The following is a 27,065-nucleotide window of genomic DNA, read 5'->3' as shown; positions in this document are numbered from 1 at the left end:
ACATTTCATTTCCCATGGCGACACTGAGAACAAAGAACAACTTTATTGGACCAGTTGGTTTGAATTCATCTAGAAAAGCAATATAATGTCAATATCATCTGTAATATATTCCATTGTAGTCTTATAGTCTTTTATATGTTTGATCAATATGGGGATCTATAGGCCTTGATCTTTCCCTTGGCATGTTGATCCAGAGAGTGAAGAATATGACCTCTGAAATATCACAGTCTTTGTTACGTACCCCCGTGGGGAGACGCAACACAAGGCCACAGACAGGGTAGGTGAGGGTGCAGTGACACAAAACGCCAGAGACAAATTGCAAAATAATAATATTTATTTCACAAGTAAGGATCAGCAACACAGAGAACAAAGAGGACCTACCAGTGAGCACCAAATCAAATATCAAAAGGAAACAAAAACCCACCCCCTCCCCCCTTTACAGGCGCGGACGCCCCAAAGTACAGGTGGTGGTGCTCACTCTAAAGCTGGTGTCTTTAACAGTAGGTCGCCTACGTGATGCAGAATGTAGACCCAGGGTATCTTCCTGGAGTTCCTGCCCTCAATGTCCCTGTGTGCGAAACAAAAGGTTAGCAACAAGAAAAACAATCACCATAAACTGGGTGACGAGTTAATTAACAAATACACAATACAGGTTATGGGTAACAGAAAAATATACAACAGGCAGGATCACACAAGGTACAGTACTATGATAAATGGCTAAACCACCAGAGCCTTGACCAGCTCTCACACAATTGTTAGCTCAACAGAGCTGTAACTGGCTCATGTAACAAACATGAGCCCCACAGAGCTTTAACTAGCTCTCTCACAAATACGAGCCCAAAAGAAGAAAGAAAGGGGGAGGGGTTTAACTGGAACCTCAGCAAATTAAATAATGACAGTATATAATTAAACTGACAAGAAAACCAAATAATACCGTAGTAGTGAGGGTAGGAATTTAACTGCTTGTATAAGGGAGGCATTTATCAGCTTTCAAGCGGCAATTTACTCTATAAATCTTTGTTTATAAACAGACAAACTCACATTAATACGAGAATCATGGCACATGTTAGTAGATATAGCTTCCCAATAAGTTTTATGTCTTTTCCATGTTATATTCTTTCCATATTTGTGAACGTTCAGGGGCATCCTTGTCACAGGCCCATGAACATTTCCTACTCTGCTGTACCTGTATCTAACACCACCTAACGAACCAGTACAATCATGTTGATTCAGTCAGTATTAGGGGTCGGCTGCGGTAGCGGAACCCAATAGCAGAAACACAGGGAGAGAGAGAGTGGAGCGGTTTAGGATATTTATTCCAAAGGTACCAGGCGTCAATATACAACAGGAATGTGCAGAAGAATGTGGTACAGGAGTACTCTTCGTTCTCCTCGGGAACGTCCGGGAGCGTCTCAATAGACAGCGTAGGCCGGCAGCGGGTTATCCTGGGCACAGGGAGAACAAAGGTTAGAGAAGGGTCGGCATTATTTAGGTGAGAGCAGCAAGGTAGGATACGTCCTCGTACCTAGGATGGCTAGATAACACTCCGACGAAGGACGACAGGATTCGTGGGGTGATATAGGGGCTGCTGATGAGCGAATCCCTCACAGCTGCGCCGATTGACGCCAGTTTGACAGCGTGGGAATTCTGCAGCAGTAAGCTGCCCATATATGGGCATGGCAGGACGGGGGCAGAGGAAGACCCGGGCCGTGATTGTGACAGTCAGAAAAAGATTATTGTGGAATGTTCACATCAGGAGTGTCATCTTTTCAGCTTCAGATGTATCATTTGATTTCTTATAACTGTTTTAGTGCAACTCTCAGTATGTTGAGGGGGCATGGCCCACTGTTCATTGAAAGATGTCAAGTTAGTATCATAATACAGTTGAAAGGTAGGAAGCCCTTGTATACAAAGTCGACTCTGGAGGGAAGAATGACACCTTGACTCGGGATTTCATCAGAAAGTGAGTTTCTATATTTATTTGACTAGATCTGAGCAACACTTTATTACAGACCAGCTTTATACAACATATTGGCTTGTCTCACCATGATACAGACTTTTTAATGGTAAAAGTAACTTGACACAGCATCGAAAATGATCCTATAAGAGCAGAAGAAAATTAATACTCTAGAGAAAAACTAAAACATTGTCCAATAAATGTAATAAAAGGTGCTGATCACAGACGTTTAAAAAGTGGTTTACATCATAATTGATTACAAAGATCATAAGTGTAAATTAAGATGATATAATCCTAATATAATCCTCCATCATTACATGGTAGACTCAAAGACATTGTATAACTATACCAAAATATACAGTGTATTGTCCCTACCCTACCATCAATGTGAAGCATGCATCTGGTCAATCTATTGTTTTTTTAATTATCTTTTTCCCCCTTCTTTTTCCGTTTTTTCTCCCATCGCAATGTTAGCCAATTCCCAATCCCCTTCCTGGTCGTTGCGCACTCAACCCCCTACCATCGGTCTTGGAGGGTGGAGACTATCACATGCTTCCTCCGACACATGTGTAGCCAGCCCACCGCTTCTTTTCACCTGGCAGCACGGACTCTCACTGGGAGAGAGTAACGTGTGGAAGGTCACACTACCTCTCCCAGATCCTTCCCTTGCTGTGCAGGCGCCCCGACCGAACTGTAGGAGTCGCTGTTTACAATGACCAGGACCCACCCTCGCCAGCTTCCCAACCGCTAACACTGCCAATTGTGTTAGTATGGACGGTCGGCCAAGCCGGAGGCACCACAGCCGGATTCGATCCCACTGGCTCTGTGGTGGTAGACAGACGCTTAGTCCGCTGCGCTACCCGGCCGCCCAATCTATTGGTTTTTAAGGATCCACTCTTCCTGAGGTCCACTGAAATAAATGTACGATTTAGGCCAATTAGTATAGCTCTAACAACAGTCTTCAATAGTAATGAAATATTTCAAATTGCCCATTAAGAAAATAGATCAATTAGGATCCCAATATGACTCAACCAAATGATTCTGGTCTGATGTTATGCTAGACCTGCTGCTTGAAGAACTCTCTTAGCTGCATCCGCCATCTCACCCAATCCTCTTTTCAGCAGGATGTAGGTCGTAGCAAAGGAAACACCTCCTGCAGCCAAAGTGCCGATGGCAGGTATCAAGCTCAAGAAGAACTCTAAAGCCATGGCGGTTGCAACCGCCGCAGAAGCAGCATATCTCATCACCAACTCTGTGGTAATACCGCCTGAGAAGATGGACTTCATTTTGGCTTTCAGCTCTGACACTGGGACTCCAGATTTTGTGGATAACATCACCAGGGATCTCTCATTCAAGCCAAAGGTGTGGTAGCATTTTGTGAAGAAGGAAGCTATAATGGCAACATCTACTGCCACTGACAGACCATGAACGGGCACCATGGCAACAGCAGCAGAGGAAAAGCACAACAGCCAAATGAGTCTCATTAGAGTCTTCTTTTTCTTCTCAATCATCTCCAGAGAGCAGACTGGCAGAGACTGGATCAGTGTAGAGCCCATGTCTGGATCAAGATCCACCTCCAGAGCCTCAATCAGCTTCTGGAAATCATACTTTCCCAGGTCAAAGGAGGATATCAGGAAAATCTTTGGATCTCCAAGTTCCGTAAGATTCTTTTTACAGTCTTCCCTGATCTTGGTGAGCATGTCTTCCTCGTTGAAGTTCCTTCTCCTGTGTTCTGCAGTCACATCAGCATCTGTCTTTGTACGAACAAAGTAGAACAGTTTCTTCTTTCTCTTGATCTCTTTGGCCAGTAAAGCGTCGTTTTCTCTGAACCTCCCTGTGGAACTGAGGATGAAGAAGTCAAAGGTTTCAAACCTCACTTTCTTCAGATAGTCTTTTGCGCTGAAATTTGAGGTTCCAATGCCTGGCAGATCCCAGATGTAGACATTGGTCATGTCAGGATGAATGTATCTTGTAGGCTCCATGGTTGTCTCAACCACTCCTGTTGCTGCTGCTCCTTCATCACCCTCGCTTAAACCTCTCAAGGCATTGACGAAGGTGGATTTTCCACACCCTGTTTCTCCTATCACAGCCATGTTTATTGTTATCTTCTCCAACTTCTCAAGACGTGCTTTGGCGTTTGCAAGAGCTTGTTCAGGAGTGAGTGTGTTGAAGTCCTGTGTTAGTTGTTGAACATCAGGATCTGTAGGCCTGGATATTTCATCTGCCATGGCGACGCTGAGAACAAAGAACAACATTATTGGACCAGTTGGTTTGAATTCATCTAGAAAAGCAATATAATGTCAATATCATCTGTAATATATTCCATTGTAGTCTTGTAGTCTTTTATATGTTTGATTAATATGGGGATCTGTAGGCCTTGATCTTTCCCTTGGCATGTTGATCCAGAGAGTGAAGAATATGACCTCTGAATATCACAGTCTTATATATTGAACTGTTTAATTTTAGAGCTGCAACTTTAAAGGAACACGCCAACATTTGGGGAAATTAGCTGACAGTCTTCTCCAGAGAGAGGTAAGAAGATAGATACCAGTTTCCTCTCTGTGCATTCAGTAGAAAGCTATCTGGCTGCACGTTAGCCTAGCTTAGCACAATGAATGGAAGCGGACAGTGACGGGTAGCCTAGGCATTGTCCAGGGGTGCGTTGCTCATGGGACAGGGGTTGCACGCCGAGCAACCGGTTCTGTGAGCAGAAGCACGTGCACGCACATGCATGGATGTGCACGCACATGCACGGATGTGCACGCGCGTGCACACAGGAATGCGCCAACTCGACTAATGCGCCAACTCGCCAAGTACCCACCTGGCTACTTTGCATAACAATAGCTCAGGTCGTCAGGTGTGTTCAAATACGTTCTCAGATACATTCACACAAAACTTGTGAATGAAATGTGTTACATTCCATTCCTAGAGGCAATTAGGCATTGTCTTTAGTCTGTGTGCACGCAAGGGAACATTTATGCGCACGCGCCCGGGAGCGTGCGTGCACGTGGCGTCATTAAAACACAGTGCAAACAGCTTTGAAATCACCATGTCCAACTAACACTTCTCCCGAAGGCTATACCTGTCACTGTCTGCTTCCATCAGGGACGTGCACAGGACTTTAGAGGGGCAGGTGCTCAAAGGCTGAAAAGGGCACTGGGCCTGTGCGTGTGCGAAGCCTGATTTTTGGGGGCCCTTTTTGGGTGGGGGGCCCCTTTTTATGCTTTTTGGGGGGTTTTGGTGATCAAATATTGAATATTGAACCATAATAATCAGTGCAGGAGCTCACTTATCCTTGAAAGACACTTTTATCACTGACTTAAACTTGAAAATAAAAAAGGAAAAAAAGAAGAAAAAAAATTGCCATAAAAAGGGCACTTTTTTATGAGGCACAAAAGGGCAGGTGCTCAAGCACCCTTTGGGCTCTATGTGTGCACGTGCCACCATGCCTAAACCTAACAGGTTTACTTTTTGAATGGTGTCTAACTTCCACTACTATTTTATCCAAAGCGACTTACAAGTTCTGTACAACAGGTCAGCAGGAAGGGTACAACTCTTTCAGCTGAGTAACAATGTTGACACGTCAAACAGTGTTGAAACTTGATTGCTACAGTGTTGAGTGCATAGTAGTAGAGATATATTTGCATAGTAGGTAGTAATATAGGCAAGGACGATTATTTAGTAGCAAAGTGTATGATAGTGAAATACAGTATGAAGGTTTAGTTTTTGTTTTCTTCTTTCATTTCAGATATTATAACACACGGAACACACATCTTACTGAAACACTGTTTTTCATAACCCTTACAACAGGCTTGTACAACACTTCATACAATTATACACCGAGATCATATTGTTTTTAACATATTTTCATACCTGTGGAGGAATGAGGAAGCAGAGTTTTGGGCTTCCCTCATCTATACATGGCTACCTCATACCTTGTATACCTCATAGCTATGTATAGTCTGTCCAGTCTGAACAGGTGGTGTGGCCATTATTTATATCACAATATAATCATATCAGATAGCATTGTTTGTTTAGTTGACAATATTTAAAAAATCTGGGGGTGTCTGTTTTCCATTCAACTTTTAATAGAGGCCAGTTTCCAACCCTCTACTCTACACTATCATACAGAGCTATGGGTTATGTGCAGGTGTACAAGCAAGTATATAGAGAGGTTATATGCAGGTATATTCAGACAAATATGGGTATACACACACACATATATATAAATGTAAATATGCTGTAAATTCTGTTTATTCCAGATTGTTTTGTATGATGAGTGTAGCCTACATGGTCCTCATTCCAAATGATTAGACATTACACATAACCTTTCATTTAGCAGGAGGGCCCAGGGCAACCTTTTAAATAAATATAAATATACTGCATTTATATAGCACTTTTATCCAAAGCATTACAACTTATGTCTGATATTCACCCATTCACTCACCCATTCACACACCGACAGGTGACCATGCAAGGTGCTAGAGGACACTTCGACATGCTGCCGGGAGGAGCAGGAATCGAACCGGGAACCTTCTGATTACCAGACGACTGCTCTACCTCCTGACCCACTGTCACCCAATAAAGTCACTTCTCGACCATGCGTTTTATTGCTAACAAACCAACAAGAAAACAATGCAGCAAAAATGTAAATATACTAAATAAATACCTTTTCTTTTTTAAACATACCTTTTTCTTAGTGTTGAGTTGGTGCTTTTGTTCTTTTGTTCTTTTGTTCGTTCTTTTGTTCTTTCTTTCCTTCTTTCTTTCTTTCTTTCTTTCTTTCTTTCTTTCTTTCTTTCTTTCTTTCTTTCTTTCTTTCTTTCTTTCTTTCTTTCTTTCTTTCTTTTTTTCTTTCTTTCTTTCTTTCTTTCTTTCTTTCTTTCTTTCTTTCTTTCTTTCTTTCTTTCTTTCTTTCTTTCTTTCTTTCTTTCGTTCGTTCGTTCGTTCGTTCGTTCGTTCGTTCGTTCTTTCTTTTCCTGGTGAGCTCAATCTGCCCTGTATTTAACCTCTTTTTTCCCCCAGGACCTACTGTACTTTAGTCGCTTGGATGATGTTGTTAACTTGCAAATCAAAGTCCAATATTTACGCATGTATATATTTTATGCATGTCATGTCAAGGGCGGGGGCCTCCCATCATCCAGCGATGGCAATATCGCTGGATGCTGAGAAAGCCTTTGATCGAGTGGAGTGGAAATATCTGTTTTATGTACTACCTAAATACGGATTTGGTCCGGTTCTCATGAACTGGATAAAGGCACTTTACCATGAACCGGTTACGTCAGTCAGAACAAATGGTATAAGGTCTGATCCATTCCATCTCTATCGATCTACCCGCCAAGGATGTCCGGTTTCACCGCACATTTTTATTCTTTCCCTCGAACCACTTGCCTGTGCTATACGTGCTCATAAAGAAATCAGTGGTATTCGTATTGGTAGTTGTGAGTATAAGGCCAGCCTGTTTGCTGATGACATATTATTAACACTAACAAATCCTAGCCATTCCATCTCTCAAGTGCTAAAGCTTATAGATACATTTGGTAAATGTTCGGGCTATAAAGTGAATTATAGTAAAAGTGAAGCTATTCCACTTAACAACCTAACTTTTCAATCACATCTGGGTTCTGCTCCTTTCAATTGGAAGCCAAAAGGAATTAAATACCTGGGAATTAAAATCCGATCTCCCATTGAAAAAATGGTTGAGTTAAATACATCTGACCTTTTAAAGAATATAAAGGAGGACATCAAAAGATGGACAGTCTTGCCTTTATCCCTTTGGGGCAGATCTGATATTATAAAAATGAATTTGTTACCAAGGCTAGCTTTTTTGATGTCCTCTATACCTTTAAAGTTCCCTCCTAGTTGGTTCAAAGAAATAAACAAATTATTTTCTGGCTTCCTATGGAACAACAGAAAACCTAGAATCAGCCATAAAAAACTTATAAAACCAAGAAATAGTGGAGGAATAGGACTACCAGATATCCACCAATATTACATAGCATATAACTCAAGATACCCCTTACAGTGGGCTTACAATAGTGTGAGACAGATTGGCAGCTGGGAATGGCTTGAAGAACAAATTATAGAAGAACATAACAAAGATCTATCTCTTTCAATGTTGTGGTATAACCCAAAAATCACTCCCAGACTGGACAACCCGCTTTTAGAATTTTCATGTGAGATAGTGAAAATCTTACATAAACGCCTGACCTTTAGTGGATATTCCTTACCATCATGTCCATTATGGAAAAACCCTTTGCTCTCTGCAGGAGGTAAACTCCTTAAAAATAATGTATGGCAACAACATAATATAACACAGGTGGGCCAAGTGATCAAAAGGGGAAATATGATACCTTTTAATGAACTTAAAACACAGTTTGGGCTGAAAGACACAGAATTTTTATCTTATTTACAAATACAATCAGTTATTAAATCATTGTTGTCTAAAGGCATAGCTATAGGAACAAACGGAGTCATGGAAGAGACATTAAGGGGAATTACAGGCAGGAAAGGCATTGTTTCTGCAATGTATAAACTATCATGTTCAACCACCCCTGATACCAATACCCAAACTAAAGTCCAATGGGAGCGAGACATGGGTATATCCATATCTGAAACACAATGGGAAGCAGCACTTAGGAATAGTACAAAAATATCAAAATGTGTTAGATATAAAATTATACAATTAAAGATACTACACAGGGCCTATATAACACCCTGTACATTGAATAAAATGAATCACACCCTACCCAAATTGTGCTGGCATGGGTGTGGAGTAGAGGGTACGCTCATGCACTTGCTGTGGCACTGCCCACTTGTTAGGACATTTTGGTTGGACATTGCTGAGGACCTGTCAGTTACTCTCCAAATTGACATTAATCCTTGCCCTATAATGTGTATATTGGGTGTAAAAATGGACACTGCTCAAGCAAAGATTGTAAATAATATTGTAGCACTGGCTTTTCTAGCATGCAAACGGATTATTTTAATGAACTGGAAAGAACGCAAACCGAACTGCTTCAGTATGGAGAACTGGCGCAAGGACTTCATGGACTTGCTATCGATGGAACAGGCTGCTCTGTCTCTTCAAGAGAGTGATAGGCCCGATGGCCTTCAAGGTCCCCTGAACTTTATTAGATCACTATCTGGAATAAGTTTGTCTACTGAACCTTTGTAACGCTCTGCAACCCCCCCCCCCCCCCCCTCGCCCCTTGTTGTTATTGTTATTATTATCATTTCTTGTCTTGTTTTGTTGTGTATGTATTGTCTTGTTTGAGAAAAATAAAAAACTTTAAATATAAAAAAAAAAAAAAAAAAAAAAAAATCCAATATTTACAGCTGGTTGATGCTGGTTTTAAATAGTGGAGTATTACATATACATTTACATTTACAATTAGATTAACATTTTGTCATTTAGCTGACGCTTTCATCCAAAGCGACTCACAAGTTCTGTACAACAGGTCAGAAAGAACAGTACATGTTTACAGCCACAGCCAGGGCTTTTCTCTCCCCTGTGTGTCAGCAGGTTCCCAGGCCCATACATGGCCCTCTTCCTGTTCCTGCCTCACAATCACTCTGCCTACCTGGGCCTGCACTCCCGTCACTCCTTGTCCGAGTGTTGTTTTCACTTCCCGCGGTATACTCTATTGAGACCTCAGCGTTCATGGAATAATGTCTTCTTGTGCCCAGTGACTTTTGCTCTATACTAACTCTTGTTCTCTGATGTCCAGGACCTCACCTCTCCGGACCACACCTCAACCACGGACCCTCACCAGCCTGAACCATCATGGACCTCACACACACACACACACACCCGGCCTGTTACTCCTCCACTCCTAGATCCTTGTCTCTGAGCTCCTCTCATCACCTTGGACCTTGTTTCCCATACTCCAATTAAATATTCTAAACCGTTCTATTCTCCTGTGCCTGTGTTCTGCTCCTGGGTTCTAGAAGAGACACCTCACCCTAACAGGTACAACTCTGGCAGCTGAGTAACAATGTTTGTCAAACAGTGTTGAAACATGGGTGGTACACAGTGTTGAGTGCATAGGAGTAAAGACAGATTAGCATAGTAGGTAGTAATATAGGCACGGGAGATTACTTAGTAGCAAAGTGCATGATAGTAAAAGAGAGTACGAAGGTTAGTATATATATTTTACATTTACATTTAGTCATTTAGCTGACGCTTTTATCCAAAGCGACTTACAAGTTCTGTACGACAAGTCATCAGGAAGGGTACAACTCTATCAGCTGAGTAACAAACAATGTTCATCAAAGTGTTGAGTGCTACAGTGTAGGTTAGTATATTAGGACAAGTGCATGACAGTAAGGTTAGTTAGGGTTAGATATATATATAATTTTTCATTTCAGATAATGGTTGAAAAAGTGCGTCTTTAGTCGACGGCGAAAGATTGGACAGGTTTCGGCTGTCCTAACTGTGGTGGGCAGTTCGTTCCACCATTGATGACCCCCCTGGAGCTCGGATAGGAGTGGGTCTGAGGCGGCCAGAAGATGCAGAGCATATAGGGGTCTTGAGGGTGTCTTATTTTTATTCTTTATTTGTCTTTTTTAGGATTTATTTGAGCATTAAAATAAATTATGGAACTCCCTCCCTCAGACCATCAGAGACTCCCCCACACTCTCCACCTTCTAATCCCGCCTCAAAACCCACCTGTTCTCCCTAGCCTTCAACCTTCCCCAACCTTGGGGGACAAACCAGGCTAAATAAAGGCTAAATAAAAAATTTAAAAAACTGTGGCTTTATGTTTCTGTGTAACATGCTGTTTACCCTGTGTCCCCCGTGGTCTTATGTTCCTTTTGTTTCTTGTTTTTTCTTTGTTTTTCTTTGTTTTTCTCTGTTTCTCTGCCTAATGTCAGCGACTTCGGGTTCCTGAGAAGCGCTTTACAAATTAAATGAATTATTATTATTATTATTATTATTATTATTATTATTATTATTATTATTATTATTATTATTATTATTATTATTATTATTATTATTATTATTATTATTATTATTATTATTATTATTATTATTATTATTATTATTATTATTATTATTATTATTATTATTATTATTATTATTATTATTATTATTATTATTATTATTATTTTTCTTAATATCTTTTTATTCTAGTTTAAGTCTATATTTTGTGATTCTGTGTGAAGGGAGGTCTAGCAAAGTAAGATTTTCATTGTATGTCTGTGCAAAATAAACATCTTGAATCGGATCTGTATGCCTTGATCTTTCCCTTGGCATGGTGATCCTGAGAGTGAAGAATATGACCTCTGAATATCTCAAAGTCTTATATATTGAACTGTTTAAATTTAGAGCTGCAACTTAAATTTTCTAATGGACGTGTGTGGGGAGTGATTTATAGTGAATCACAACAGACTTGACCAGGAAGAAAAGCATTTGTTGCACCATTTTTTCATGTGTATAACATGATGTTGCACATGATAATATAAATGAAAGATCGAGATCCAATATGTACAGGTTAAAAAAGAAGAAAGAAAGGGGGAGGGGTTTAACTGGAACCTCAGCAAATTAAATAATGACAGTATATAATTAAACTGACAAGAAAACCAAATAATACCGTAGTAGTGAGGGTAGGAATTTAACTGCTTGTATAAGGGAGGCATTTATCAGCTTTCAAGCGGCAATTTACTCTATAAATCTTTGTTTATAAACAGACAAACTCACATTAATACGAGAATCATGGCACATGTTAGTAGATATAGCTTCCCAATAAGTTTTATGTCTTTTCCATGTTATATTCTTTCCATATTTGTGAACGTTCAGGGGCATCCTTGTCACAGGCCCATGAACATTTCCTACTCTGCTGTACCTGTATCTAACACCACCTAACGAACCAGTACAATCATGTTGATTCAGTCAGTATTAGGGGTCGGCTGCGGTAGCGGAACCCAATAGCAGAAACACAGGGAGAGAGAGAGTGGAGCGGTTTAGGATATTTATTCCAAAGGTACCAGGCGTCAATATACAACAGGAATGTGCAGAAGAATGTGGTACAGGAGTACTCTTCGTTCTCCTCGGGAACGTCCGGGAGCGTCTCAATAGACAGCGTAGGCCGGCAGCGGGTTATCCTGGGCACAGGGAGAACAAAGGTTAGAGAAGGGTCGGCATTATTTAGGTGAGAGCAGCAAGGTAGGATACGTCCTCGTACCTAGGATGGCTAGATAACACTCCGACGAAGGACGACAGGATTCGTGGGGTGATATAGGGGCTGCTGATGAGCGAATCCCTCACAGCTGCGCCGATTGACGCCAGTTTGACAGCGTGGGAATTCTGCAGCAGGAAGCTGCCCATATATGGGCATGGCAGGACGGGGGCAGAGGAAGACCCGGGCCGTGATTGTGACAGTCAGAAAAAGATTATTGTGGAATGTTCACATCAGGAGTGTCATCTTTTCAGCTTCAGATGTATCATTTGATTTCTTATAACTGTTTTAGTGCAACTCTCAGTATGTTGAGGGGGCATGGCCCACTGTTCATTGAAAGATGTCAAGTTAGTATCATAATACAGTTGAAAGGTAGGAAGCCCTTGTATACAAAGTCGACTCTGGAGGGAAGAATGACACCTTGACTCGGGATTTCATCAGAAAGTGAGTTTCTATATTTATTTGACTAGATCTGAGCAACACTTTATTACAGACCAGCTTTATACAACATATTGGCTTGTCTCACCATGATACAGACTTTTTAATGGTAAAAGTAACTTGACACAGCATCGAAAATGATCCTATAAGAGCAGAAGAAAAAAAGTTTACTCATCATAATTGATTACAAAGATCATAAGTGTAAATTAAGATGATATAATCCTAATATAATCCTCCATCATTACATGGTAGACTCAAAGACATTGTATAACTATACCAAAATATACAGTGTATTGTCGGCTACCATCAATGTGAAACATGCATCTGGTCAATCTATTGTTTTTTTTTTACTTATCTTTTTCCCCTTCTTTTTCCGTTTTTTCTCCCATCGCAATGTTAGCCAATTCCCAATCCCCTTCCTGGTCGTTGCGCACTCAACCCCCTACCATCGGTCTTGGAGGGTGGAGACTATCACATGCTTCCTCCGACACATGTGTAGCCAGCCCACCGCTTCTTTTCACCTGGCAGCACGGACTCTCACTGGGAGAGAGTAACGTGTGGAAGGTCACACTACCTCTCCCAGATCCTTCCCTTGCTGTGCAGGCGCCCCGACCGAACTGTAGGAGTCGCTGTTTACAATGACCAGGACCCTCGCCAGCTTCCCACCCGCTAACACTGCCAATTGTGTTAGTATGGACGGTCGGCCAAGCCGGAGGCACCACAGCCGGATTCGATCCCACTGGCTCTGTGGTGGTAGACAGACGCTTAGTCCGCTGCGCTACCCGGCCGCCCAATCTATTGGTTTTTAAGGATCCACTCTTCCTGAGGTCCACTGAAATAAATGTACGATTTAGGCCAATTAGTATAGCTCTAACAACAGTCTTCAATAGTAATGAAATATTTCAAATTGCCCATTAAGAAAATAGATCAATTAGGATCCCAATATGACTCAACCAAATGATTCTGGTCTGATGTTATGCTAGACCTGCTGCTTGAAGAACTCTCTTAGCTGCATCCGCCAATACACCCAATCCTCTTTTCAGCAGGATGTAGGTTGTAGCAAAGGAAACACCTCCTGCAGCCAAAGTGCCGATGGCAGGTATCAAGCTCAAGAAGAACTCTAAAGCCATGGCGGTTGCAACCCCCGCACAAGCAGCAAATTTCATCACCAACTCTGTGGTAATACCGTCTGAGAAGATGGACTTCATTTTGGCTTTCAGCTCTGACACTGGGACTCCAGATTTTGTGGATAACATCACCAGGGATCTCTCATTCAAGCCAAAGGTGTGGTAGCATTTTGTGAAGAAGGAAGCTATAATGACAACATCTACTGCCACTGACAGACCAGGAACGGGCACCATGGCAACAGCAGCAGAGGAAAAGCACAACAGCCAAATGTGTCTCATTAGAGTCTTCTTTTTCTTCTCAATCATCTCCAGAGAGCAGACTGGCAGAGACTGGATCAGTGTAGATCCCATGTCTGGATCAAGATCCACCTCCAGAGCCTCAATCAGCTTCTGGAAATCATACTTTCCCAGGTCAAAGGAGGATATCAGGAAAATCTTTGGATCTGCAAGTTCCGTAAGATTCTTTTTAAGGTCTTCCCTGATCTTGGTGAGCATGTCTTCCTCGTTGAAGTTCCCTCTCCTGTGTTCTGCAGTCACATCAGCATCTGTCTTTGTACGAACAAAGTAGAACAGTTTCTTCTTTCTCTTGATCTCTTTGGCCAGTAAAGCGTCGTTTTCTCTGAACCTCCCTGCGGAAATGAGGATGAAGAAGTCAAAGGTTTCAAACCTCACTTTCTTCAGATAGTCTTTTGCGCTGAAATTTGAGGTTCCAATGCCTGGCAGATCCCAGATGTAGACATTGGTCATGTCAGGATGAATGTATCTTGTAGGCTCCATGGTTGTCTCAACCACTCCTGTTGCTGCTGCTCCTTCATCACCCTCGCTTAAACCTCTCAAGGCATTGACGAAGGTGGATTTTCCACACCCTGTTTCTCCTATCACAGCCATGTTTATTGTTATCTTCTCCAACTTCTCAAGACGTGCTTTGGCATTTGCAAGAGCTTGTTCAGGAGTGAGTGTGTTGAAGTCCTGTGTTAGTTGTTGAACATCAGGATCTGTAGGCCTGGATATTTCATCTGCCATGGCGACGCTGAGAACAAAGAACAACATTATTGGACCAGTTGGTTTGAATTCATCTAGAAAAGCAATATAATGTCAATATCATCTGTAATATATTCCATTGTAGTCTTGTAGTCTTTTATATGTTTGATCAATATGGGGATCTGTAGGCCTTGATCTTTCCCTTGGCATGTTGATCCAGAGAGTGAAGAATATGACCTCTGAATATCACAGTCTTATATATTGAACTGTTTAATTTTAGAGCTGCAACTTTAAAGGAACACGCCAACATTTGGGGAAATTAGCTGACAGTCTTCTCCAGAGAGAGGTAAGAAGATAGATACCAGTTTCCTCTCTGTGCATTCAGTAGAAAGCTATCTGGCTGCACGTTAGCTTAGCACAATGAATGGAAGCGGACAGTGACGGGGTAGCCTAGGCATTGTCCAGGGGTGCGTTGCTCATGGGACAGGGGTTGCACGTCGAGCAACCGGTTCTGTGAGCAGAAGCACGTGCGCGTGCACACAGGAATGCGCCAACTTGACTGATGCGCCAACTCGCCAAGTACCCACCTGGCTACTTTGCATAACAATAGCTCAGGTCGTCAGGTGTGTTCAAATACGTTCTCAGATACATTCACACAAAACTTGTGAATGAAATGTGTTACATTCCATTCCTAGAGGCAATTAGGCATTGTCTTTAGTCTGTGTGCACGCAAGGGAACATTTATGCGCACGCGCCCGGGAGCGTGCGTGCACGTGGCGTCATTAAAACACAGTGCAAACAGCTTTGAAATCACCATGTCAAACTAACACTTCTCCCGAAGGCTATACCTGTCACTGTCTGCTTCCATCAGGGACGTGCACAGGACTTTAGAGGGGCAGGTGCTCAAAGGCTGAAAAGGGCACTGGGCCTGTGCGTGTGCGAAGCCTGATTTTTTGGGGCCCTTTTTGGGTGGGGGCCCCTTTTTATGCTTTTTGGGGGGTTTTGGTGATCAAATATTGAACCATAATAATCAGTGCAGGAGCTCACTTATCCTTGAAAGACACTTTTATCACTGACTTAAACTTGAAAATAAAACGTAAAAAAAAGAAGAAAAAAATTGCCATAAAAAGGGCACTTTTTTATGAGGCACAAAAGGGCAGGTGCTCGAGCACCCTTTGGGCTCTATGTGTGCACGTGCCACCATGCCTAAACCTAACAGGTTTACTTTTTGAATGGTGTCTAACTTCCACTACTATTTTATCCAAAGCGACTTACAAGTTCTGTACAACAGGTCAGCAGGAAGGGTACAACTCTTTCAGCTGAGTAACAATGTTGACACGTCAAACAGTGTTGAAACTTGAGTGCTACAGTGTTGAGTGCATAGCAGTAGAGATATATTTGCATAGTAGGTAGTAATATAGGCAAGGAAGATTATTTAGTAGCAAAGTGTATGATAGTGAAATACAGTATGAAGGTTTAGTTTTAGTTTTTTTCTTTCATTTCAGATATTATAACACACGGAACACACATCTTACTGAAACACGGTTTTTCATAACCCTTACAACAGGCTTGTACAACACTTCATACAATTATACACCGAGATTATATTGTTTTTAACATATTTTCATACCTGTGGAGGAATGAGGAAGCAGAGTTTTGAGCTTCCCTCATCTATACATGGCTACCTCATACCTTGTATACCTCATAGCTATGTATAGTCTGTCCAGTCTGAACAGGTGGTGTGGCCATTATTTATATCACAATATAATCATATCAGATAGCATTGTTTGTTTAGTTGACAATATTTAAAAAATCTGGGGGTGTCTGTTTTCCATTCAACTTTTAATAGAGGCCAGTTTCCAACCCTCTACTCTACACTATCATACAGAGCTATGGGTTATGTGCAGGTGTACAAGCAAGTATATAGAGAGGTTATATGCAGGTATATTCAGACAAATATGGGTATACACACACACACATATATATAAATGTAAATATGCTGTAAATTCTGTTTATTCCAGATTGTTTTGTATGATGAGTGTAGCCTACATGGTCCTCATTCCAAATGATTAGACATTACACATAACCTTTCATTTAGCAGGAGGGCCCAGGGCAACCTTTTAAATAAATATAAATATACTGCATTTATATAGCACTTTTATCCAAAGCATTACAACTTATGTCTGATATTCACCCATTCACTCACCCATTCACACACCGACAGGTGACCATGCAAGGTGCTAGAGGACACTTCGACATGCTGCCGGGAGGAGCAGGAATCGAACCGGGAACCTTCTGATTACCAGACGACTGCTCTACCTCCTGACCCACTGTCACCCAATAAAGTCACTTCTCGACCATGCGTTTTATTGCTAACAAACCAACAAGAAAACAATGCAGCAAAAATGTAAATATACTAAATAAATACCTTTTCTTTTTTAAACATACCTTTTTCTTAGTGTTGAGTTGGTGCTTTTGTTCTTTTGTTCGTTCTTTTGTTCTTTCTTTCCTTCTTTCTTTCTTTCTTTCTTTCTTTCTTTCTTTCTTTCTTTCTTTCTTTCTTTCTTTCTTTCTTTCTTTCTTTCTTTCTTTTTTTCTTTCTTTCTTTCTTTCTTTCTTTCTTTCTTTCTTTCTTTCTTTCTTTCTTTCTTTCTTTCTTTCTTTCGTTCGTTCGTTCGTTCGTTCGTTCGTTCGTTCGTTCGTTCGTTCTTTCTTTTCCTGGTGAGCTCAATCTGCCCTGTATTTAACCTCTTTTTTCCCCCAGGACCTACTGTACTTTAGTCGCTTGGATGATGTTGTTAACTTGCAAATCAAAGTCCAATATTTACGCATGTATATATTTTATGCATGTCATGTCAAGGGCGGGGGCCTCCCATCATCCAGCGATGGCTCAATAAAGGAATATCTTATCTTGTCTTATCTTATCTTAAACAACGTTTTCGTCCAGTATAAATCTGAGGAAGGCTGTTTGCTGAAACGCATCATATTTTGATTCTTCGCTGCCTGTGCCAAATAAAAGTACCTAAAAGACATTTCTGTGAATGCTGGCAATTCCTCTAACTGTAAAATAACCTATAGTCGGTGCACCTGGTAAGAAACAGTTAGTAGAAGTTTGAGCTGTGCGCGTACCCTCTTTAATTTACATATTTACATAACAGTTGCTAAAGAGGAGGCATCAACATGGTGGCCATAGTACAACCTGGACAAACTCTGTCTATCTATGGCTCTGGTCTGCTCTAGTGTCAGGGGGCTACTATGTCACACTGTGACTTCAGGAGCCAATGTGGGTGGAGCCTAACCAGGAAGTGAAAGAGAGCACCGTCTCAAGTGTCAGCACCCCCCACCCAGCTGACTCCACAGTTCATCAGAGAAGCAAACACTCAAATATAGAACGCCACACACACACACACAAAGGCATGCACACGCGCGTGCGCGCACACACACACACACACACACACACACACACACACACACACACACACACACACACACACACACACACACACACACACACACACACACACACACACACTCCCAAGAGCCTCAGATGAGAATAACCTATAGACAGACCTGAGCTAGTTAGTATATGATATATATATATATAATATAATATAATATAATATAATATAATATAATATAATATATAATATATATATATAGTTAGGACCTGACCCCAGGGCCTGAGCTAGTTACTAAAATTCTAAAACTATGTTCACTATGTATTGTAGGCTATGTACCTAATCTCTTGATCTCATATTGATTGATTGATTGAAAACTTTAATTAACAGATTGCAGAATGGGTACAGTACAGTACAGCTCAATACACACAATAAGGGGATGCAGACCAGAGAAAGACTTTCGTCTCGTTTATTACATCAGGGTCCCCCATTTTCAATTAATAATAACATTTATGACATACACAATATACAGATATAAAAATCTAATCTAATCATCTAATCTAAACTAATCATGACATTTATGACATACATGACATATATTTATATATATATTAGGGGTGTAAAGGTACACGTATCCGTACCGAACCGCTTCAGTGTGTACCGTACCGTACCGAACGGCTGTGTACCGAACAAATACAACGGTATGTTAACCACCGGCCGGGGGCTGTTTTTTTCCCACAATCTAATATAATAATAGCCTAATAATTTTTTTCTCTTTTTTTACAAGTCGATTATTAATTTCAATATAGAATATTTGTTGACAGCCCTACAAGTACAATTAGTTACTGCAAACTATATCACCCCTGAGTGGAACATGGAAAGCCAAACTTTCCCCCACTGTAACGAAAACCCTTACCGAACCTTGACTGCAAAGCCGAGGTACGTACCGTACCGTGGTTTTTGTGTACCGTTACACCCCTAATATATATACAGTATATAGACAGATATGCAGTATTGACAAATGCTCCTCATAAATTGTTCTGAAATTGGAAAATTCCCGAATGATATTTGTGACCATCGTGCTGTGGTTGGGATACGAAACAGCAAATTAAAGAAGGCAACGCCACATTTTTATTACTAAACCAAAATGGGTTAGGAGCTCATATTTATTTTTATTTAACCTTCATTTGACCAGGTAGTCACTTGTGATCAATGATCTCTTTTTCAAGCAAGACCTGGCCAAAATGGCAGCAAAACAAAAACAAACATACAAATACACAAAACACAGACAGAGACATAAAAGGCAAAGTGGGGCAAGGGGATACATTTGAGCTGCAGCAGACAAGATTGAATGGGATTGGGGGGAGATTGGAGGGTAGGGTAAAAAGGTATGATATAGTTGGTAATAAATATGCCCCCCCCCCCCCTCCCAAATGAATGAAGGACATATGGCATGTACACATAGGTTAAATTCCGTTTCTTGTGGCCTTTTCAGGATGTGTGTGAGTCACAAATTCATGCAGTTTGTGGTTTTCATTGAGATTGATGTGCCTTCAGCACACACAAGTCGTTTCCAATAGAAAACGCTAGCGCTTATGTTAGGTAGTTCCACAGTTCGAAAGCCGAAAAACTCTGACCTCCCAACCAGAAGTCTGCAAAACACTGTGTTTGATTTCTCAAAACAAAGGTGTATCTGAGTGGATTTGAACCTGGGACCAGAGGATCCACAGGCGGCCACACTAACCAGCTGAGCTAAAAGGTCAGACCCATTAGCAGGTGCTGGTTGACTGCGACCGCCTCGTTAGTAGTTTACAGTCGTCCTCTCCTCGAGAAGTGCGTCCTCGCACGTTCTTTTGTCCATGTGCGCACTTTCCCATGGTTAAGGCACTGAGATCCCACCCTCATTGTTACGTGAACCTGGATACAGATAACTGTCTAACAGGTGAGTCTATACTCCACCCTGTCTAGCTGTCTTCTAACAGGTGAGTCTATACTCCACCCTGTCTAGCTGTCTAACAGGTTAGTCTATACTCCGTCTCCACCCTGTCTAACTGTCTAACAGGTTAGTCTATACTCTGTCTCCACCCTGTCTAACTGTCTAACAGGTTAGTCTATACTCCACCCTGTCTAACATGTGAGTCTATACTAACTCCACCCTGTCTAACAGGTGAGTCTTCTCCAACCAGCTTTCCAACCAGCTTCATGAGGTAGAGGTAGACACATGGGAGGCTTTTCAACCAGCTTCGTGCGGTAGAGGTAGGTAGACACATGGGAGGCTTTCCAACCAGCTTCATGAGGTAGAGGGTAGGTAGACACCTGGGATGTTTTTCAACCAGCTTCATGAGGTAGAGGTAGGTAGACACCTGGCAGGCTTTTCAACCAGCTTCGTGCGGTAGAGGTAGGTAGACACATGGGAGGCTTTTCAACCAGCTTCGTGCGGTAGAGGGTAGGTAGACACCTGGGATGTTTTTCAACCAGCTTCGTGCGGTAGAGGGTAGGTAGACACCTGGGATGTTTTTCAACCAGCTTCATGAGGTAGAGGTAGGTAGACACCTGGCAGGCTTTTCAACCAGCTTCGTGTGGTAGAGGTAGGTAGACACATGGGAGGCTTTCCAACCAGCTTCATGAGGTAGAGGGTAGGTAGACACCTGGGATGTTTTTCAACCAGCTTCGTGCGGTAGAGGTAGGTAGACACATGGCAGGCTTTTCAACCAGCTTCGTGCGGTAGAGGTAGGTAGACACCTGGCAGGCTTTTCAACCAGCTTCGTGCGGTAGAGGTAGGTAGACACCTGGCAGGCTTTCCAACCAGCTTCATGAGGTAGAGGTAGGTAGACACATGGGATGTTTTTCAACCAGCTTCGTGAGGTAGAGGTAGGTAGACACCTGGCAGGCTTTTCAACCAGCTTCGTGAGGTAGAGGCAGACACCTGCCTTTCCAACAGAGTTCCCACATATACTGAGCACATGCTCCTTTTCCCCACTCTCCTGTCCAACTACTAGACCAAACCATCCCTGCCAATAACGTGGTTTATTTATGTCCACAAGCAAACAAGGGACATAAACAATAGACAAACAAACTCGTATAATTGGGTGCCAGATACCACAATTTATATGTGTCTAAGGAGCCAATTTCAAGCATTTAAGCATAAGCCTTTAGATAGAGATATGAGAATGCAAACATACAGTAGATTCAATCAGCTATTGAACCTATATTTATATCTTTACAGTAGTGTAAAAAAGGTCAATAAGATCACACACAAACAAGCCTAGTTGAGCTTGACCTGGCCACGACATGCATGTTTCAAGAGATCGATGGGTCACAACAGATCTTCTTTCATTCCTCCTTCTGAAGGCTGTGGCAGGAGTACAAACTAGTTCTAAAGAAACAACCGCTTCCTGTTATCACACACACACACACGCACGCGCGTGCACGCACACACACACACACACACACGCACGCGCGTGCACGCACACACACACACACACCCCTCTCTCTCTCTCTCTCTCTGCCCCTCTTCCCCCTCTCTCTCTCTCTCTCTCTGCCCCTCTTCCCCCTCTCTCTCTCTCTCTCTCTCTCTCTCTCTCTCTCTCTCTCCCTGCCCCCTCTCCCTCTGTCTCTTTCTCTGCCCCCCTCTCTCTCTCTCTCTCTCTCTCTCTCTCTCTCTCTCTCTCTCTCTCTCTCTCTCTCTCTCTGCCCCCCCTCTCTCTCTGGTCAGTAATAGTTACAGGTGTAGGATGTCATGGCTCCTCAGGGAGACTGTGTGGCACCAGAGAAACTAATAAAACTACTGCTATAACTAACACTATAACTACTACTATAACTACTGCTAAAACTACTGCTATAACTAATACTATAACTAATACTATAACTACTACTATAACTACTGCTGTGTAACTACTGACGTAAAATGTTTGATACATATGACCATTGGTTAAGAATACTAAAGAATACTAAGTTAAAGCCAGCTAAAGAGAGAAACTTAACTATGTGTATTTGAGACGTCTGGAAATCATTAAGTAACATTACCATGTTAACAGGAGCTCTCACAACAGGCTCACCAGAGAGGAACTCACACACACCAGCACTCTTTGAATGGTTATGGTAGGAGGGATGAAGGGTTATGGTAGGAGGGATGAGGGGATGAAGGGTTATGGTAGGAGGGATGAAGGGGATGAAGGGTTATGGTAGGAGGGATGAAGGGGATGAAGGGTTAGGGTAGGAGGGATGGAGGGTTATGGTAGGAGGGATGAAGGGGATGAAGGGTTATGGTAGGAGGGATGGAGGGTTAGGGTTACCATAACCCTTCAGCCCTCCTATCCTAACCATTCATCCCTCCTACCATAACCATCCATCCCTCCTACCATAACCCTCCATCCCTCCTACCATAACCCTCCATCCCTCCTACCCTAACCCTTCACCCCTCCTACCCTAACCCTTCACCCCTCCTACCATAACCCTCCATCCCTCCTACCCTAACCCTCCATCCCTCCTACCATAACCCTCCATCCCTCCTACCCTAACCCTTCACCCCTCCTACCCTAACCCTCCATTCCTCCTACCCTAAACCCACCTTCATCTTCTCACCCCCCTATTTCTAAAGCACCCCCCCTGGTTCAACATGCCATGAGATAAGATAAGATAAGATAAGATAAGATAAGATATGATACGATAAGATATTCCTTTATTGATCCCCATGAGGGAAATTCATAGCAGCAGGATGGAGGGGGGGGGGATACAGGTATGGGCTGGGTAATAGTAGAAGACGATAAAGTAAACAGTAGACACAAAGGTGCAGTTGACTGTGTCAGAGTGTGAAGGGTTTAGTATGAGTCTGGCTGGCTGTGCTCCTCATCTTGGCTAGCTCCTCATAAAGGGGGTGGGAGGGGATCTCCAGGATAGCGTCCAGCTATCTTCATGTGTGTATGTGTGTTTATATCAGGACCACCAATGGCTGTGAGGAATTTACTCTATTTTATTATACTTTGGCTTGATCTCTTCTTCTCTGCCCCCCATCTCACCTCTACCCCCCCCTCCTGCCCAGAGTGCCCCCCCCCCCCCCATCTCACCTCTACCCCTCCTGCCCCGAGCCCCATTTCACATTCCCCCTGGCCTCACAGTCCCCACCCCAGTCTCCAAGTGTGCGCGCGTGTGTGAGTGTGTGTTTGAGAGAGAGACAGAGAGAGAGAGAGAGAGAGAGAGAGAGAGAGAGAGAGAGAGAGAGAGAGAGAGAGAGAGAGAGAGAGAGAGAGAGAGAGAGAGAGAGAGAGAGAGAGAGAGAGAGCCTACAGGGATCAGAGAGTGTCCCAGGGCCAAGCTGTGACTAGTGGTTTTAGAACTGGAGAGGACCAGAGAGAAGCCAGTCCCTCACATTTCTGGATCAGTCTTACCCCCTGGTGTTGGATTAGAACTGTGTGTTTGAAGGAACGTCCAGGTAAGGACCTGCTACCTGCAAACACTGAACACATTACAGTCTGGAACCATGAGTCAGCTATACTTCCTGGAACCACGTTTTGTTGCTAAGCGATATCAGCCCAAGCGGCTGATTGGCTGGAGAATTAGGCCTATTTGTTGCCAGGCATTTTAACTATCTGTGCAAGAAGTGTATCGCATTATTCTCCCAGGAGGCATTGGAAGCAATTCAACGCTGATTCCAACTGCCCAACTGTTTCAGCTAGAGGGTTCTGGCTGGGTAGAGTTGCATGGCGGGGCCACAGATGACTATTTGCAGCTCGGCTTGTGTCACATGATCTGCCCATTAGGGTCAGGGGAGTGATCTTAATGCCAGGGTTGTGACACAGCTAGCTACAGGTAGCTTCCAATACCACTGTACCTTAATGACGGGGTTTGTGTCGCAGCTAGCTACAGGTTGCTTCCAATACCACTGTAGCTTAATGACGGGTTTGTGTCGCAGCTAGCTACAGGTAGCTTCCAATACCACTGTAGCTTAATGACGGGTTTGTGTCGCAGCTAGCTACAGGTAGCTTCCAATACCACTGTAGCTTAATGACGGGTTTGTGTCGCAGCTAGCTACAGGTAGCTTCCAATACCACTGTATCTTAATGACAGGTATTTGTCACAGTTAGCTACAGGTAGCTTTCAATACCACTGTATCTTAATGACAGGTCTGTGTCACAGCTATAGCTACAGGTAGCTTCCAATACCACTATAGCAGGTATTTGTCACAGTTAGCTACAGGTAGCTTACAATACCACTGTAGCTTAATGACAGGTCTGTGTCATAGCTAGCTACAGGTAGCTTCCAATACCATTGTACCTAAATGCCAGGTTTGTGACACAGCTAGCTACAGGTAGCTTCCAATACCACTGTAGCTTAATGACAGGTATGTGTCACAGCTAGCTACAGGTAGCTTTCAATACCACTGTAGCTTAATGTGTCACAGCTAGCTACAGGTAGCTTCCAATACCACTGTATCTTAATGACAGGTATTTGTCACAGTTAGCTACAGGTAGCTTCCAATACCACTGTAGCTTAATGACAGGTCTGTGACACAGCTAGCTACAGGTAGCTTCCAATGCCACTGTATCTTAATGACAGGTCTGCATCACAGTTAGCTACAGGTAGCTTCCAATACCACTGAAGCTTAATGACAGGTATGTGTCACAGCTAGCTACAGGTAGCTTCCAATACCACTGTATCTTAATGACAGGTCTGTGTCACAGTTAGCTACAGGTAGCTTCCAATACCACTGTAGCTTAATGACAGGTATGTGTCACAGCTATAGCTACAGGTAGCTTCCAATACCACTGTAGCTTAATGACAGGTAGGCCTATGTGTCACAGCTAGCTACAGGTAGCTTCCAATACCACTGTAGCTTAATGACAGGTCTATCAGTTATATTTATATTGAGTCAAATGTTATCTTTTTTATTCAGAACTATACTTCTACTAACGTGTTATATTCCACTCATAGAACTACCTTTCTACTGCATGTTATATTTATATTTAACTGTTTCATGCTATATTTAAAGGGGAATGTCACCCATTTTAAGAATTCACACATGTCCTTCCTGCGCCAATACGTCAGTGTTCCTGAACATGCACCACTCTCTCCTAAAGCTAGAAATGAGAGAGGGAACCCTCTAATTTTAGTTTTAGTTTAGTTTATTCATGATCAAATAATACACAGAAAAAACAGGTAGTTAAAAACACAGAGCCATAAAAACAATCAAATATCAATCAAAAACATGTTTAGAAGGGGCGCCCTCGTGGCGCATACCATAGTGCCTGGTGCACCGACGCGGCCGACCCGGGTTCGATCCGAGCTCCCGTCGTTATTTGTCGCATGTCCTCCCCACCTCTCCTCCCGTTTGCCCTCTCCTCTGTCGGTCTTGCGTGACCAATAAAGCTGTAAAAATGCGAAAAAAATTATTAAAAAACATGTATAGAAGGGAAAAAGGAGGGGAGAGGGGGAAAAAAACATCTTGTGACTGTTTTAAATGTGCAAGAGATGTAATACATCATAATACAAAATCAGAAAGGTCTTTATTGTAAGTTTACTTTGCACAGTACAAGGGATTTGTTTTGGTTGTTTGGTGCAACATTAAGGTACAATAAAATAAAATGGAATATATAAATTAAAATTAAAATAGACCACAATAGAATAGAATATAGGACAGGGCTGTTTGCTGAATTTCCCTCGGGATCATTAAAGGATTTCTATTCTATTCTATTCTATTCTATTCTATTCTATTCTATTCTATTCTATTCTATTCTATTATATACAATTGTGCAGGATGCAGTAGAGTATATACACTTAATTAGAATGAAAATACAGTGGACTAGAATATATAGCAGGGCTGTGCAATTGTGCAGTATTGTGCAAAAGGTATGAACAAACAGTGTCATGTTCAGATGCTCACAGTTTTGAGTATATATACAAATATATAGTCCAGGAATGGTGTGTTAGTGTAACACAGTGGGGGGTGTCAGTGGGGGTCCTGAGCCTTGTTGACGAGGCCCACTGCAGAGGGGTAAAATACCCCATGTCACTCGGATGTAAAATCTGGATTTTATGTTTATGTGAGCTCTTACACCCAAATGAGGTTTACATTCTGGTTCAGATCTGTTAGCAATACTAGAATATCAACCTTGTTTATATTAATTAATTAATTAATAATAATAACAATATTAATAATAATATTGATAATACATCAGACTTATATAGTGCTTTTCTGGTTAACCCAAAGACGCTTTACATGGTGGCCCGGGGTTAATAAATTAATAAAAACAACGTAATAATGACAAAATGATTATAAATAAAAATAAATTACACTTAAAATAAGATAGATTTGTGTCAACAAGGGAGAGAAACATAGGGGGGGGGGGGTGACAGCAGTTTAGGAGGGAAAGCCTGTGTGATGAGATGGGTTTTGAGGGCTGTTTTTAATGTTGACAGTGTGGGGGCATTTTTTATGGATTGCAAAGGCATTCCACAGAGAGGGGGCAGCGACAGAGAATGCCCTATCACCCCAGGTTCCACAGAGAGGGGGCAGCGACAGAGAATGCCCTATCACCCCAGGTTCCACAGAGAGGGGGCAGCGACAGAGAATGCCCTGTCACCCCAGGTTCCACACAGAGGGGGCAGCGACAGAGAATGCCCTGTCACCCCAGGTTCCACAGAGAGGGGGCAGCTACAGAGAATGCCCTGTCACCCCAGGTTCCACAGAGAGGGGGCAGCGACAGAGAATGCCCTATCACCCCAGGTTCCACAGAGAGGGGGCAGCGACAGAGAATGCCCTGTCACCCCAGGTTCCACACAGAGGGGGCAGCGACAGAGAATGCCCTGTCACCCCAGGTTCCACAGAGAGGGGGCAGCTACAGAGAATGCCCTGTCACCCCAGGTTCCACAGAGAGGGGGCAGCGACAGAGAATGCCCTGTCACCCCAGGTTCCACACAGAGGGGGCAGCGACAGAGAATGCCCTGTCACCGCAGGTTTGGCAGTTTAGGTGTAATAGTTCAACTA

At 42.5% G+C, this 27,065-nt stretch overlaps 2 protein-coding genes across 2 annotated transcripts; both read right to left on the bottom strand.

Annotated features, from left to right (window-relative positions):
• Window positions 1–3,009: 3,009 nt before the first annotated feature.
• Window positions 3,010–4,185, bottom strand: LOC311242888 (interferon-inducible GTPase 5-like; the record flags this gene model as incomplete). The annotated part of the gene is made up of 1 exon (XM_084331952.1): window positions 3,010–4,185. One exon carries the CDS (start codon window positions 4,183–4,185, stop codon window positions 3,010–3,012), a length of 1,176 nt encoding a protein of 391 aa, XP_084188078.1.
• Window positions 4,186–13,550: 9,365 nt separating this feature from the next.
• Window positions 13,551–14,591, bottom strand: LOC311242887 (interferon-inducible GTPase 5-like; the record flags this gene model as incomplete). The annotated part of the gene is made up of 1 exon (XM_084331951.1): window positions 13,551–14,591. One exon carries the CDS (start codon window positions 14,589–14,591, stop codon window positions 13,551–13,553), a length of 1,041 nt encoding a protein of 346 aa, XP_084188077.1.
• Window positions 14,592–27,065: the final 12,474 nt, after the last annotated feature.

The sequence above is a fragment of the Notolepis coatsorum genome (assembly GCF_963971535.1).
Source record: "Notolepis coatsorum genome assembly, chromosome: 16".
Lineage (NCBI taxonomy): Eukaryota > Metazoa > Chordata > Actinopteri > Aulopiformes > Paralepididae > Notolepis > Notolepis coatsorum.
The sequence above is the reverse complement of the archived record's forward strand: the minus strand, read 5'-3'. Positions and strand labels throughout refer to the sequence as shown.